Source organism: Nycticebus coucang, chromosome 14 (genome assembly GCF_027406575.1).
Source record: "Nycticebus coucang isolate mNycCou1 chromosome 14, mNycCou1.pri, whole genome shotgun sequence".
Taxonomy (NCBI): Eukaryota; Metazoa; Chordata; class Mammalia; order Primates; family Lorisidae; genus Nycticebus; species Nycticebus coucang.
Genome location: NC_069793.1, coordinates 16119710 through 16133569, shown reverse-complemented (window position 1 = coordinate 16133569; position 13860 = coordinate 16119710). Strand labels below are relative to the sequence as shown.

Sequence of the window (13860 nt, the reverse complement as noted above, 5' to 3'; positions counted from 1 at the left end):
CTCCAAGACACATTGTGATGAACCTGTCCAAAGTCAAGACAAAAGAAAAGATTCTGCAAGCTGCCAGGAGTAACCACCAGTTGACCTATAGGGGCAAATCCATCAGAGTGACTGCAGACTTCTCTAATGAAACTTTCCAAGCAAGAAGACAATAGTAATCTACCTTTAATCTACTTAAACAGAACAATTTCCAGCCCAGAATTCTGTACCCTGCTAAGCTAAGCTTCAAAATTGACGGAGAAATAAAATCATTTACGGATATACAAAAATTGAGGAAATTTGCCACAACAAGACCAGCTCTACAGGAAATACTTCAACTGTTCTGCACACTGACCACCAAAATGGATCAGCAGCAAAGTAAGAATTCAGAAATTAAAGGACAGACCTAACCTCCACACTGATGCAAAAGATAAAACTAAGCAATGGACTCTCATAAAATAGGATGAATAGAATACAACCACACTTATCAATTATCTCAATAAATGTTAATGGCTTGAACTCCCCACGGAAGCAACACAGATTGGCTGACTGGATTAAAAAACACAAGCCATCCATTTGCTGTCTGCAAGAAACACACCTGGCTTCAAAAGACAAATTAAAGCTCCAAGTCAAGGGTTGGAAGAAAATTTTTCAGGCAAATGGAATCCAGAAGAAAAGAGGAGTTGCAATCTTATTTTCAGATAATGTGGATGTAAAGCAACTAAGTTCAAAAAAGACAAAGATGGTCACTTTATATTGGTCAAGGGAAAAATACAACAAGAAGACATTTCAATTCTAAATATTTATGCACCCAATTTAAATGCTCCCAGATTTTTGAAACAGACCTTACTCAGTCTGAGCAATATGATATCTGATAATACCATAAGAACAGGGGACTTTAACACACCTCTTACAGAGCTGGACAGATCCTCTAAACAGAAATTAAACAAAGATATAAGAGATTTAAATGAGACCCTAGAACAACTGTGCCTGATAGACGCATATAGAACACTCCACCCCAAAGATAAAGAATATACATTCTTCCCATCACCCCATGGAACATTCTCCAAAATTGATCATATCCTGGGATGCAAAACAAATATCAACAGAATAAAAAGAATTGAAATTTTACCTTGTATCTTCTCAGATCATAAGGCAATAAAGGTGGAACTCAACTCTAACAAAAACGCTCGACCCCACCCATAGGCATGGAAATTAAACAATCTTCTGTTGAATAACAGTTGGGTGCAGGAAGAAATAAAACAGGAAATAATTAACTTCCTTGAGCATAACAACAATGAAGACACAAGCTACCAAAACCTCTGGGATACTGCAAAAGCAGTTTAGAGAGGAAAATTCATCGCTTTAGATGCCTACATTCGAAAAACAGAAAGAGAGCGCATCAACAATCTCACAAGCCATCTTACGGAATTGGAAAAAGAAGAACAATCTAAGCCTAAACTCAGTAGAAGAAGAAATATCCAAAATCAAATCAGAGATCAATGAAATTGAAAACAAAAGAATCATTCAGAAAGTTAATGAAACAAGGAGTTGGTTTTTTGAAAAAATAAATAAAATAGATAAACCATTGGCCAGACTAATGAGGAATGGAAAAGTAAAATCTCTAGTAACCTCAATCAGAAATGATAAAGGGGAAATAACAACTGATCCCATAGAGATATAAGAGATCATCTCTGAATACTACCAGAAACTGTATGCCCAGAAATTGGACAATGTGAAGGAAATGGATAAATATTTGGAATCACACCCTCTCCCTAGATTTAGCCAGGAAGAAATAGAGCTCCTGAACAGACCAATTTCGAGGAACTGAGATTAAAGAAACAATCAAAAATCTTCCAACCAAAAAATACCCTGGTCCATATGGCTTCACTCCAGAATTCTATCAAACCTTCAAGGAAGAGCTTATTCCTGTACTGCAGAAATTATTCCAAAAAATTGAGGAAGAAGGAATCCTCCCCAACACATTCTATGAAGCAAACATCACCCTGATACCAAAACCAGGAAAAGACCCAACCGAAAAGGAGAATTTCAGACCAAACTCACTCATGAATATAGATGCAAAAATTCTCAACAAAATCCTAGCAAATAGATTACAGCTTATCATCAAAAAAGTCATTCATCATGATCAAGTAGGCTTCATCCCAGGGATGCAAGGCTGGTTTAACATACGCAAGTCCATAAACATTATCCACCATATTAACAGAGGCAAAAATAAAGATCATATGATCCTCTCAATAGATGCAGAAAAAGCATTTGATAAAATCCATCGTCCTTTTCTAATTAGAACACTGAAGAGTATAGGCATAGGAGGCACATTTCTAAAACTGATTGACTATCTATGACAAACCCACAGCTAATATTTTACTGAATGGAGTAAAACTGAAAGCTTTTCCTCTTAGAACTGGAACCTGACAAGGTTGTCCTCTGTCACCTTTACTATTCAACATAGTGCTGGAAGTTCTAGCCAATACAATTAGGCAAGACAAGGAAATAAAGGGAATCCAAATGGGAGCAGAGGAGGTCAAACTCTCCCTCTTTGCTGACGGCATGATCTTATACTTAGAGAACCCCAAAGACTCAACCACAAGACTCCTAGAAGTCATCAAAAAATACAGTAATGTTTCAGGATATAAAATTAATGTCCACAAGTCAGTAACTTTTGTATACACCAATAACAGTCAAGATGAGAAGCTAATTAAGGACACAACTCCCTTCACCATAGTTTCAAAGAAAATGAAATACCTAGGAATATACCTAACGAAGGAGGTGAAGGACCTCTATAAAGAAAACTATGAAATCCTCAGGAAGGAAATAGCAGAGGATATTAACAAATGGAAGAACACACCATGCTCATGGATGGGAAGAATCAACATTGTTAAAATGTCTATACTTCCCAAAGCAATCTACCTATTCAATGCCATTCCTATCAAAATACCAACATCGTACTTTCAAGATTTGGAGAAAATGATTCTGCGTTTTGTATGGAAACAGAAAAAACCCCGTATAGCTAAGGCAGTTCTTAGTAATAAAAATAAAGCTGGGGGCATCAGCATACCAGATCTTAGTCTGTACTACAAAGCCATAGTGGTCAAGACAGCATGGTACTGGCACAAAAACAGAGACATAGACACTTGGAATCGAATTGAAAACCAAGGAACGAAGCCAACATCTTACACCACCTAATCTTCGATAAACCAAACAAGAACATACCTTGGGGGAAAGACTCCCTATTCAATAAATGGTGTTGCGAGAACTGGATGTCTACATGTAAAAGACTGAAACTGGACCCACATCTTTCCCCACTCACAAAAATTGACTCAAGATGGATAAAGCACTTAAATTTAAGGCATGAAACCATAAAAATTCTCAAAGAAAGCATAGGAAAAACACTGGAAGATATTGGCCTGGGGAAAGACTTCATGAAGAAGACTGCCATGGCAATTGCAACAACAACAAAAATAAACAAATGGGACTTCATTAAACTGAAAAGCTTCTGTACAGCTAAGGAGACAATAACCAAAGCAAAGAGACAACCTACACAATGGGAAAGGATATTTGCATATTTCCAATCAGACAAAAACTTGATAACTAGGATCTATAGAGAACTCAAATTAATCCACATGAAAAAAGCCAACAATCCCATATATCAATGGGCAAGAGACATGAATAGAACTGTCTCTAAAGACGACAGACGAATGGCTAACAAACACATGAAAAAATGCTCATCATCTCTATATATTAGAGAAATGCAAATCAAAACAACTATGAGATATCATCTAACCCCAGTGAGAATGGCCCACATCACAAAATCTCAAAACTGCAGATGCTGGCGTGGATGTGGAGAGAAGGGAACACTTTTACACTGCTGGTGGGACTGCAAACTAGTACAACCTTTCTGGAAGGAAGTATGGAGAAACCTCAAAGCACTCAAGCTAGACCTCCCATTTGATCCTGCAATCCCATTACTGGGCATCTACCCAGAAGGAAAAAAATCCTTTTATCATAAGGACACTTGTACTAGACTGTTCATTGCAGCTCAATTTACAATCGCCAAAATGTGGAAACAGCCTAAATGCCCACCAACCCAGGAATGGATTAACAAGCTGTGGTATATGTATACCATGGAATACTATTCAGCTATTAAAAAAAATGGTGGGATCACACCTGTGGTGCATCTTACAGGGGTATTTCGAAACTTGGTAAATGTAGAATGTAAATGTTTTGGCACAGTAATTGAGATAACGCCAGAAAGGCTATGTTAACCATTGTGATAAAAATGTGTCAAATGGTCTATGAAGCGAGTGTATGATGCCCCATGATCATATCAATGTATACATTTATGATTTAATAAAAAATAGAAAAAAAAAGGAGACTTTACATCCTTCGTATTAACCTGGATGGAAGTGGAAGACATTATTCTTAGTAAAGCATCATAAGAATGGAGAAGCATGAATCCTATGTACTCAATTTTGATATGAGGACAATTAATGACAATTAAGGTTATGGGCGGGAGGAAAAGCAGAAAGAGGGACGGAAGGAGGGGGGTGGGGCCTTGGTGTGTGTCGCACTTTATGGGGGCAAGACATGATGGCAAGGTGGACTTTACCCAACAATTGCAATCAGTGTAACCTGGCTTATTGTACCCTCAATGAATCCCCAACAATAAAAAAAAAAGGTAATATAAAGAGATTGAGGACAGGTGTGGCTCATGCTTATAAGCCTAGAACTTTGGGAGGTAAAGGCATAAGGATAATTGAGACTAGGAATTTGAAATCAGCCTGGCCAGCATAGTGAGACCCCATTTCTACACAACATTTAAAAATTGTCTGAATGTGGTTGCATGTGACTTTAGTCTCAGCTACTCAGGAGGCTGAAGCAGGAGGATGGTTTAGACCCAGGAGATTGAGGTTGCAGTGAGCCATGCTGACAGCACCGCATTCTATTCCAGGCAACAGACTGAGACATTATCTTAGGAAAAAAAAAAAGAGAGAGAGAGAGAGAAAGGAGAGAGAAAGATTGAAAGAAGACTGTACAATGTACAGACTACAAAAAAATAACTGCACTACACGTATCTGATCAAAGTCTCATATCTTATTCTTCTTAAGATAAAATACTTAAACCACATCCAAACATCCAAGGTCTTAATTTGGAGACATAAACCAAAGTAGCCATTGAAAGCATCTTATGACATACAATAGGGAAAAATGCCCTCCCGTCTGGAGCTGAAACCAAACTCAGCTGGTGGATAGTTGAGTTCTCTCTGCTCCTGCGTGGGTGTGGTTGGGAGGAAGAACCACTGTGTTTCACAAGCGATGAAGCATTTTGGACTGCAAGGGTAGGTGCAGACTTTTACGTTGAAGGGAGGAGTAGGAAACAGCCAAGTCCCTTCATAGGCATCTGCTACTTTGCAGCAGGTCACAGCAGAAAAAGCAAACAAACAAACAAAAAAAAGAAAAAAACGGACTTTCTCTTGCTCAAGCTCAGTAAATTCTCTGCAGACCTTGCCAGTCTGAGCTCTGCATTCCTTTGTAGAGTAAGTTTTCCAAACCTGAAGCAAGGTTCACAGATAAAGGTACTCATTCGTCAAGTTCCCAGGCTGGCCATCTGCTAGAAATGTTCCAATCCCACTCTTTTTTTTAATTTTATTAAGTCATATACACATAGATCACGAATACATTTATGCATATGTGGGGTACAATGTGTTTTTTTTTTTTACACAGTCTGACGTTGCATCAAACCAGTCAACATAGCTTCCGCCTCTTTCTTTTATTAGTACATACGTTTGTGTGAACTTGTTAAAGGACAATGTAGGAAATACAGTAGCATTCTTGAAATGATAAAGACAATTATCTGAATTCCATTTCATAAGAGGTTAAGCATCCATAGGGTATTTTAGATTTAGTCTTCAATATTGTTTAAAGTTCTACCTACCCAGGTATTCATAACAGACAATTGATTTGAACTTCAGTAGAGTATAAAATAAAGATTTTTTTTCTTAATAACTTGATATGATGTAGCCCAGTATGACTCATTGGTATTTTTCCTCTGAGCATGTTCTCCAGTGGGACTCCACATCTAATTACTTCTTCTTGACACACTTGGGAATCCTCCTGAGGTAAACACTGATGTCAATATTGTAGGTATAAATCATATGGCCCTGGCCAGAATTTGACCTTAGTGGTTATTAAGAAGATACCTGTATTATCACAGGTAGGAGAGGAAATGTGCTCGTGAGTTAGTTTTCAATATCTAGTATTATCATTCATGTATTCTCTTCACTAAATTTTGTACAATTTAAATAGTGATGTACTTAAATAAATAGTTTGGGGACAAATTTTCCCAGACAACGCATTTGGCATGAAAGAAAATCTATAGGGTACTTACTTAGTTCTGTCTTTCACTTTTATGGTATTTCAGTAGAATTCTGTCTTGGCTGGGAGAGGTGGCTCATGCCTGTAATCCTAGCACTCTGGGAGGCCCTGAAGGGCAGATTGCTTGAGCTCAGGAATTTGAGACCAGCCTGAGCAAGAGTGAGACCCCATTTATACTAAAAATAGAAAAAAGTAACTGGATATCGTGGTGGGTTCCTATAATCCCAGCTATTCTGAAGGCTGAGGCAAATGGATTGCTGGGCTCCAAAAGTCTGAGCCAGGGCACTCTGCCCAGGGTAACAGAGTGAGACTCTGTCTCAAAATAAATAAATAAATAAATAAATAAATGTGAATTATGCATATTCCAGCAGAGGTATTCACTATTATTAGTTTCAAATCATGTTCATTTGTTGTGTGTGTTTCCTGTTTACCTAATATTTTGCTGTCTACTATTACCAGTAATCATTTAAGTCTAGGTAACTTAATCGCTTAAAATAATTTTAATCATTAAAATTTTTTCTGACCTGTATGAAGTAAATGCTCAAACAGCCTTTTTCTTTGTGACCCTTAAACATATTGGAAAATTACTCTTCAGGTTCAGTGTTTTGAGCTTAGGGACCAAGACAAGCAGATCTCTAAATTCCTTTGTTTCTTTTATCTTAAAAGATTGTGGATTCTTTTCCAATGCTCTGTTTTTGTCTGGGATCTGGTTTTCCATAAGAAATACTTGTACTTCGGGACCTTTCTGTTCCCAAGAATATTATTTGATTTCATTTTTTTAAAACGAAGATATTTAAAATTAGATTATTAATCTACTCAAAGTCAAATACGTAAATTGTATTCAGGGCCTGACAAGTCAGCTGGTGAAAATAATTCTGTTTTGCTCAGCTGCATTATCAGTCTCAGGATCCTTCTTGGTTCATCAAGCTGACAGACTCCATCTGAACACCTTGCTGTGAGAGTCTCTGGCCTCTGGGAGGCAGCATGACAAACTACCCATGGGCTATAGATCTGTATTTTGGTTGTCTTTGTTTACTAGAGTCCCGTAATTTTAGAATTCAAATATGGCTAGGCATAATGGTTTCCACTAAAAAGGATGCATGTCTAGATGACCAGTGGGGCCTGACCAAGTTTGCAAAACCCTTTAGAGACTCACTTAGTACTAAAACCTAGATATTAGACCGGAGAAGTTGCTCATTAGCTGCGACTTAAAAGAACAGTTTGCTGTCTTTCTTGACAAATTAAGTTATAATTCTAGACACTGTCCTGGATTCTTGGTCGGAATTTCTTTCTATCCTTAAGTTAGGGCACTGATTACTTGGCTTCCTGCCTCTCTTCTTCTTCCTCCATCTCTCATGGTTGTTATGATCTGTCCCTATCATCTGTACCTCCAGGAAAACCCTAATACCAGGTCCTCTTTTATTCATACTGGGTTTCTCCAGTAGCCCATAGCTGAAATCACTGAAGTAGTATAGGAAGACAATAGTAGGAGATAAATTGAATTTAAACATGTTTGGCAACAGGTGTTACTCTTACTGAAGCAAAATATTCAACTGAAAAAGAGATTTTCTTGGAAAATATTACAGATGAAGATCACTACACTTGGAGCAGTAGTATGTGATCGTCCTTCTCATTCTTCCGCTCTTGACCTGTGAGCTGAGCTATAATGTTACGTTTTCTGAGCCTGGTTACTCACACAACTAAGCCTATTGCTTCTGTCTTGTCCACTGCCCTACTTCCAGCAACCAGTACGGTGTCTGGAACTTGAAAGATACCCAATGATTACTTGGTATAAGCATGTGTACATAACCAGATTTATGTCTTACAAGATTTTACAAAGTGACTTAAAGTGTTTTCTGAACTTTTTAACTCATGTTAAAAAGAGTTGAACAATTCTTCAAAGTCCTCATGCTATTTAATAGCCAGTATCCTCCAGTGTTCTTAGGGTAGATGAAAAATAAAGGGCTGCTCACGTGGATGTCCTGAGGCTGCTCAGAAGGAAAACATTATATAAAGCGACTGACAAGTTCTCTGATAATGGTATTTTCTGACTTCAGAATTGTCTTATGGAAATAAATACTTAGATGTTAATTTCATTTTATACAAATGTTAGTATATTGAAATTGTGAATAAAAAATTCAAATACATTCAATATTTTAACTTATTTTGATGTGTTGTATATTTAAATAATTTGTGACAAAATTGAGTGTAATGTATAATATCTATATAAATTATAAGCCATAAAATAAGGAATACACGTTAAACCATCACATAGGATTAAAAATATTTTCTGTTCTTGGTGTGAAGGAAAGATATACTTCAATATTTTTCCCATTAAAAGAATCAATTAAGATGACAGAAAATATTGCGATGATCTCTATTGTCACCCTTGATTTGAAATGCCACATTTTTCCTACATCAAGTCACCTATGAGTGTAGAGCTATTTCTGTACTTTTTATACTGAAACATTGGTTGTCGTTTTTTTCTAATTGTATGTCAATAACTCACTGTTGGGAAGACCATATTTTTACGGTCGATCTTCATATCTATTAGGTAAAAGTTTGTTTATTATTCTGGAAGATAACTTGTAGACCTTTACATTTTTTCATAAATATTAAAATCAGCTGATCTGAAAAATATTGGGTTAGGATTTTGATGGGGATTTAATTGTTGTCTGTATGAATCATCTTGGGAGATTTATTTTTTCCTACCCTATGCAAACACACCACAGAAATACATTTGAACAAGATGTTGAGCAGACCTAAGTATGCATGGCAATGGCATCAAGGCTGGGTAGAGTAAATATTAACACAGTTCTTTCTCACAGAGCTTCCCATAATTTACTAGATAGACTGTGAATCTCCAAGAGATTTGACAGAATGCTAAGGTTCCCTATTATTATTTGATAGAGAAATACTTTTACATTTTCCTTCTTAACATCAATTAATACCATACAAGTCACTAGTGTTTTCTTAGGAATTCAATTTTCAGAATATTGTCTCAAGAAGTTTTATATGATACATGCTACATTTGAGAATAAATTCTCAAAATATCTGAGGAAACTTCCTGAAATTCCACTGGAGCCCCAATGAAGAGTCGATTTCTATTGACTATTTCTGTACCTATTATAACTCTGTAAGAATATATACTAGTTGCAGAAATATTTATGTCAGTACCCCAAGAATTACTGACATTAATTTTTTTTTCTTTTAATCATTTTTTAATTTCCAGAGCATATCAGAAGATACATGATATCTAGTGGATTGTTATTCCATGTCAAATTTGGAAGCTAGTCTGAATCCAGGGAATATGCATATAGAATGAATGTGTATAAATGGTTCACCCTTTAACTTGAATTCTAAGGCTACTTCCATCAGTTTGCTGTTTAATTTAAAAGAATGAAAACATAAGAATGATTAAAATATTTTTATCTGATGAATTATTTCATTACGGAGTTTTCATTTCTAAACATGGGGAATATGCTTATAATGGGGGAAAAGTGAGGTAAATAAATAACCCATGATATTTGAGTTCTGTTAAAAAGGGAATTATGACTCCTTGCAATTATCTTAAAAATACAAAACCACCAAACATGCCAGCATTGAAAACATAATATATTTAATAAATAGTCTTAGAAATGTGACTACTCACAATTCTTAGTACTAGCATTTTTAATTCACTAAATTTATTTTTTATAACTGTTACATACTAAGATCTATTTAGTAATCTTCAGAGGTACTCAGGAAAGAATTTCTGGAAAGAATGGCCAAATGTGATCACAGATATTTAATAAAGGAAACAATACATGGGGGCATGTATAAAGATATGTATCAAGAAAACTGCAGTTCTTCAATTTTTCATTTATTTCATTTTAGTTGCCACAGACATTTGTTAACTCATATTCATCAAGAATTCAGAAAATGCTCAATTTCACCGATGTGACAGAATTTATTCTTTTGGGATTAACAGACCGTCAGGAATGGCAAGTTCTCTTCTTCATCATCTTTCTCGTGGTCTACATTATCACCATGGTGGGCAATGCTGGCATGATTCTGTTAATTAAGATCAGTCCACAGCTGAACAGCCCATGTACTTTTTCCTCAGCCATTTGTCCTTTGTTGATGTGTGGTTTTCTTCCAACGTCACCCCTAAAATGTTGGAAAACCTGCTATCAGAGACAAAAACTATTTCTTATGCTGGGTGTTTGGTACAGTGCTTCTTCTTCATTGCTCTTGTTCATGTGGAAATTTTTATTCTGGCTGTGATGGCCTTTGACAGATACATGGCAATTGGGAACCCTCTGCTCTACAGCAGCAAAATGTCAAGGGTTGTCTGTATTCGACTGATCTGTTTCCCTTACATATATGGTTTCCTGACTAGTCTGGCAGCAACATTATGGACGTATGGCTTGTACTTCTGTGGGAAAATCGAGATCAACCACTTCTACTGTGCAGACCCACCTCTCATCAAGATGGCCTGTGCGGGGACCTTTGTGAAAGAATATACAATGATCATACTGGCAGGAATTAACTTCACATATTCCCTGAGTGTAATTATCATCTCTTATTTATTCATTCTCATTGCCATCCTACGAATGCGCTCAACAGAAGGGAGACGGAAAGCCTTTTCTACTTGTGGGTCCCATCTGACAGCTGTTATCATATTTTATGGCACCCTGATCTTTATGTATCTCAGACGGCCCACCGAGGAGTCCGTGGAGCAGGGGAAGATGGTGGCTGTCTTCTATACCACGGTGATCCCCATGTTGAACCCCATGATCTACAGTCTGAGGAACAAGGACGTGAAAGAAGCCTTGACCAAAGTAATCAACAGGATATGTTTAAAAAAATAAAATTGAGTTAATGTTGTTTTTATAACTTATTTGGAAACAAGTTATTAGCCAGTACATAGGAACATTAAGCTAAATATGTTTTGTGTGTTGAAAAGGGGAAAAAAGTGATGGAAATTGGAAAAAAATAAGTAGATTGATTCATTCCTGATTATGCAGCTAGTTACAATTTATTGAAATGAACAAATTAATTAAATTAAAAGAGTGATTTGTGCCATATTTCATGGGTGAACTAACTGAAATTGGTCAAATATTTAGCTAGAACCAAAATACTTTTTTTGTTTTGTTTCTAATGTGCTATGGATGAATTCAGGAAATATTTATTTTTCTATTTGGAAACAAATTTGAAGCAAAAAAAGTTAGTTTCTGGAAAGAAGACATAAAATATTTATCTCACTAATGGCTTTGAGATTGTATATTGTTTAATGCTTTTTTCATTCTTGGGGTCAGGTCTATTCAGAGACAACTACTTTGAAAATAGCAAGATTATTTTTTCAATTACTTTTTAGTTTTCTTGTGTTTTGTAAGGGATGTAGCATGGTAAGTACCTCCATTTTACAGATTCCAGTATCTCCCAAGCTTTAACACTTGCCACTGGTGTGACTATGCATTGGGCGCTGGCAGTGTCTTCAGCGTGCCAGCATGTCTTCAGTATGGCATGCAAAGGAGGGATCAGCGGAGGGAAGTAGTGGAGGGATGCTTCATTGTAAATTCATGGCTCTCCAAATGTCACTCAGTAAGTTAAATATTTGGCAAATCTGTGACTAAGATATGAGACTTACATATTCTAGTTAACTTTTGCATTTGAAAAAATCAAACATTTAAGATGGACTACTGGTTGTTAATAATAACATTTTGTGTCATAATAGTATTAATAAAATTTTACATCTCTCTTGCACCTCATTTCATGACATGTATGAGGCAACCACTTAGTAATGTCATTAAAGTCTGTGCCTTGAAATGAAATAAACAAATAAACACACACATAAGTAGTAAACTCTATTTCATTGTAGAAAATATATAGCTAAAGATATGTAACTCACACATTTAAGTAACCAAAAATTTACCTGCAAAGATAAAAATATGAAATGATATTAATGCTATATTCTTTGTTCGTTTTTTTTTTATTGTTGGGGATTCATTGAGGGTACAAGAAACCAGGTTACACTGATTGCATTTATTAGGCAAAGTCCCTCTTGCAATTGTGTCTTGCCCCCAATTCTTTATCCATTATTTAATTTTTATGTTTTCAAGAGAAATTAAAAATACCAATGAACTCATTTTCATTTTCATATATTCATACTATGTGCAACTCTTTAAAACATTTACGTTTATAAACAAATCACTAATTTATATTTAATTATAATATAACTGTCTATAGATGCAAAATTTCACCTGTGTGAAAGTGAAAGACAGATTTTATCATGATCAAGAATTTTGATCTCACTATTATTTGTGAATTATTCTTCCCATCAACACTCTTTAACTTATCCTGCTGCTAAGATAGTTCTAGAGTGTTCATTATTTCCTTCAAAATAACTTGGATAGTTCCTTCGAGAGATGGTCCCAATGCTCCTGCTGTTTCATACACCACTATAAGTATTGAGAAATTGCCGTTTGCTGTTCTGCTATGCTGAAGGTAGGTCTGCAAGCTCTGTACTCTCTGCAGTACAGATTTACAGTTAAGTCTTTTAATTTTATTCCCTATTTTGAGAGAACTATTGCTTTATACACAAATGTTTGCTATTGAAGTATTTTATTGTGTATCATTATACTAGGGGGAAATTTTAATATTTCTATTAATAGTTTATTCAAAAGTTTGTAAGAATGACCTTGTTTAATGAGGATTTACAAAACTCTTTATTCCTCATTTACTTTTTTCCTTTACTCTCCTTTGTTGATAAAGACTATTGATTTTGAGGAAGGTGAATTTCTTGAGATCAGGAATTCAAGACCAGCCTGAGCAAGACCCATCTCAACAAAAAATAGAAAAATTAGCCAGGAGTGTGAGACATACCTGTATTCCTAGCTACTTAGGAGGTTGAGGCAAGAGGATTGCTTGAGCCCAGAGTTTGAGGATGCTGTGAGCTATGATGCCAGGGTGACAGAGTATGAATCCTTCTTTCAAAAAAAAAAAAAGTATGCATTTTCACAATATTGTTTTAAAATATATATGATGGAGTTATGGATATTGAGTCAGTTGGAATGATTTTTCCAGTATTTGTACCTTCACTGTTTTGCTTCATGGGGTATTGGAGGAATGTTAATAGAAAATGAATTTGCTTTCTTGAAGTTAGACCTTCAAACTCCTTGATTGTTTTGATGGATGATAAACATATCTGTAACAGATTGGTTTTCTCCCAGAAGTCATTGTAGCCTTCTCCTAGGTCAAAGGGATCACCTGAACCTGGAGAAGTTGGGAGAAGCAGTGATCTAGCACCTCTGTGGTCAAACCTGCTGTGGGATCCCAAACAGTTCTTAACAGTCCATCAGGGATGAATGATATGGAAGAGACAACTTTCCCTACTGTGGGGAATGTATGAGCAAAATTTTAAATGAAAGAAAATATAACAGTAGAATAGGTCATCTAAGAAGCAGCTGCAGAAGATTTTTAAGGCTACAGCAGTTAATAAGTACAA

The 13860-nt window shown here is 36.0% G+C and overlaps 1 protein-coding gene across 1 annotated transcript; it reads left to right on the top strand.

The window, feature by feature from the left end:
- The first annotated feature begins 10292 nt into the window (after nt 1-10292).
- On the top strand, nt 10293-11224 carry LOC128565541 (olfactory receptor 5M3-like). Its single transcript, XM_053562052.1, is given in 2 exon segments — nt 10293-10452; nt 10455-11224. Coding segments are annotated over 2 exon segments (930 nt in total).
- Nucleotides 11225-13860: the final 2636 nt, after the last annotated feature.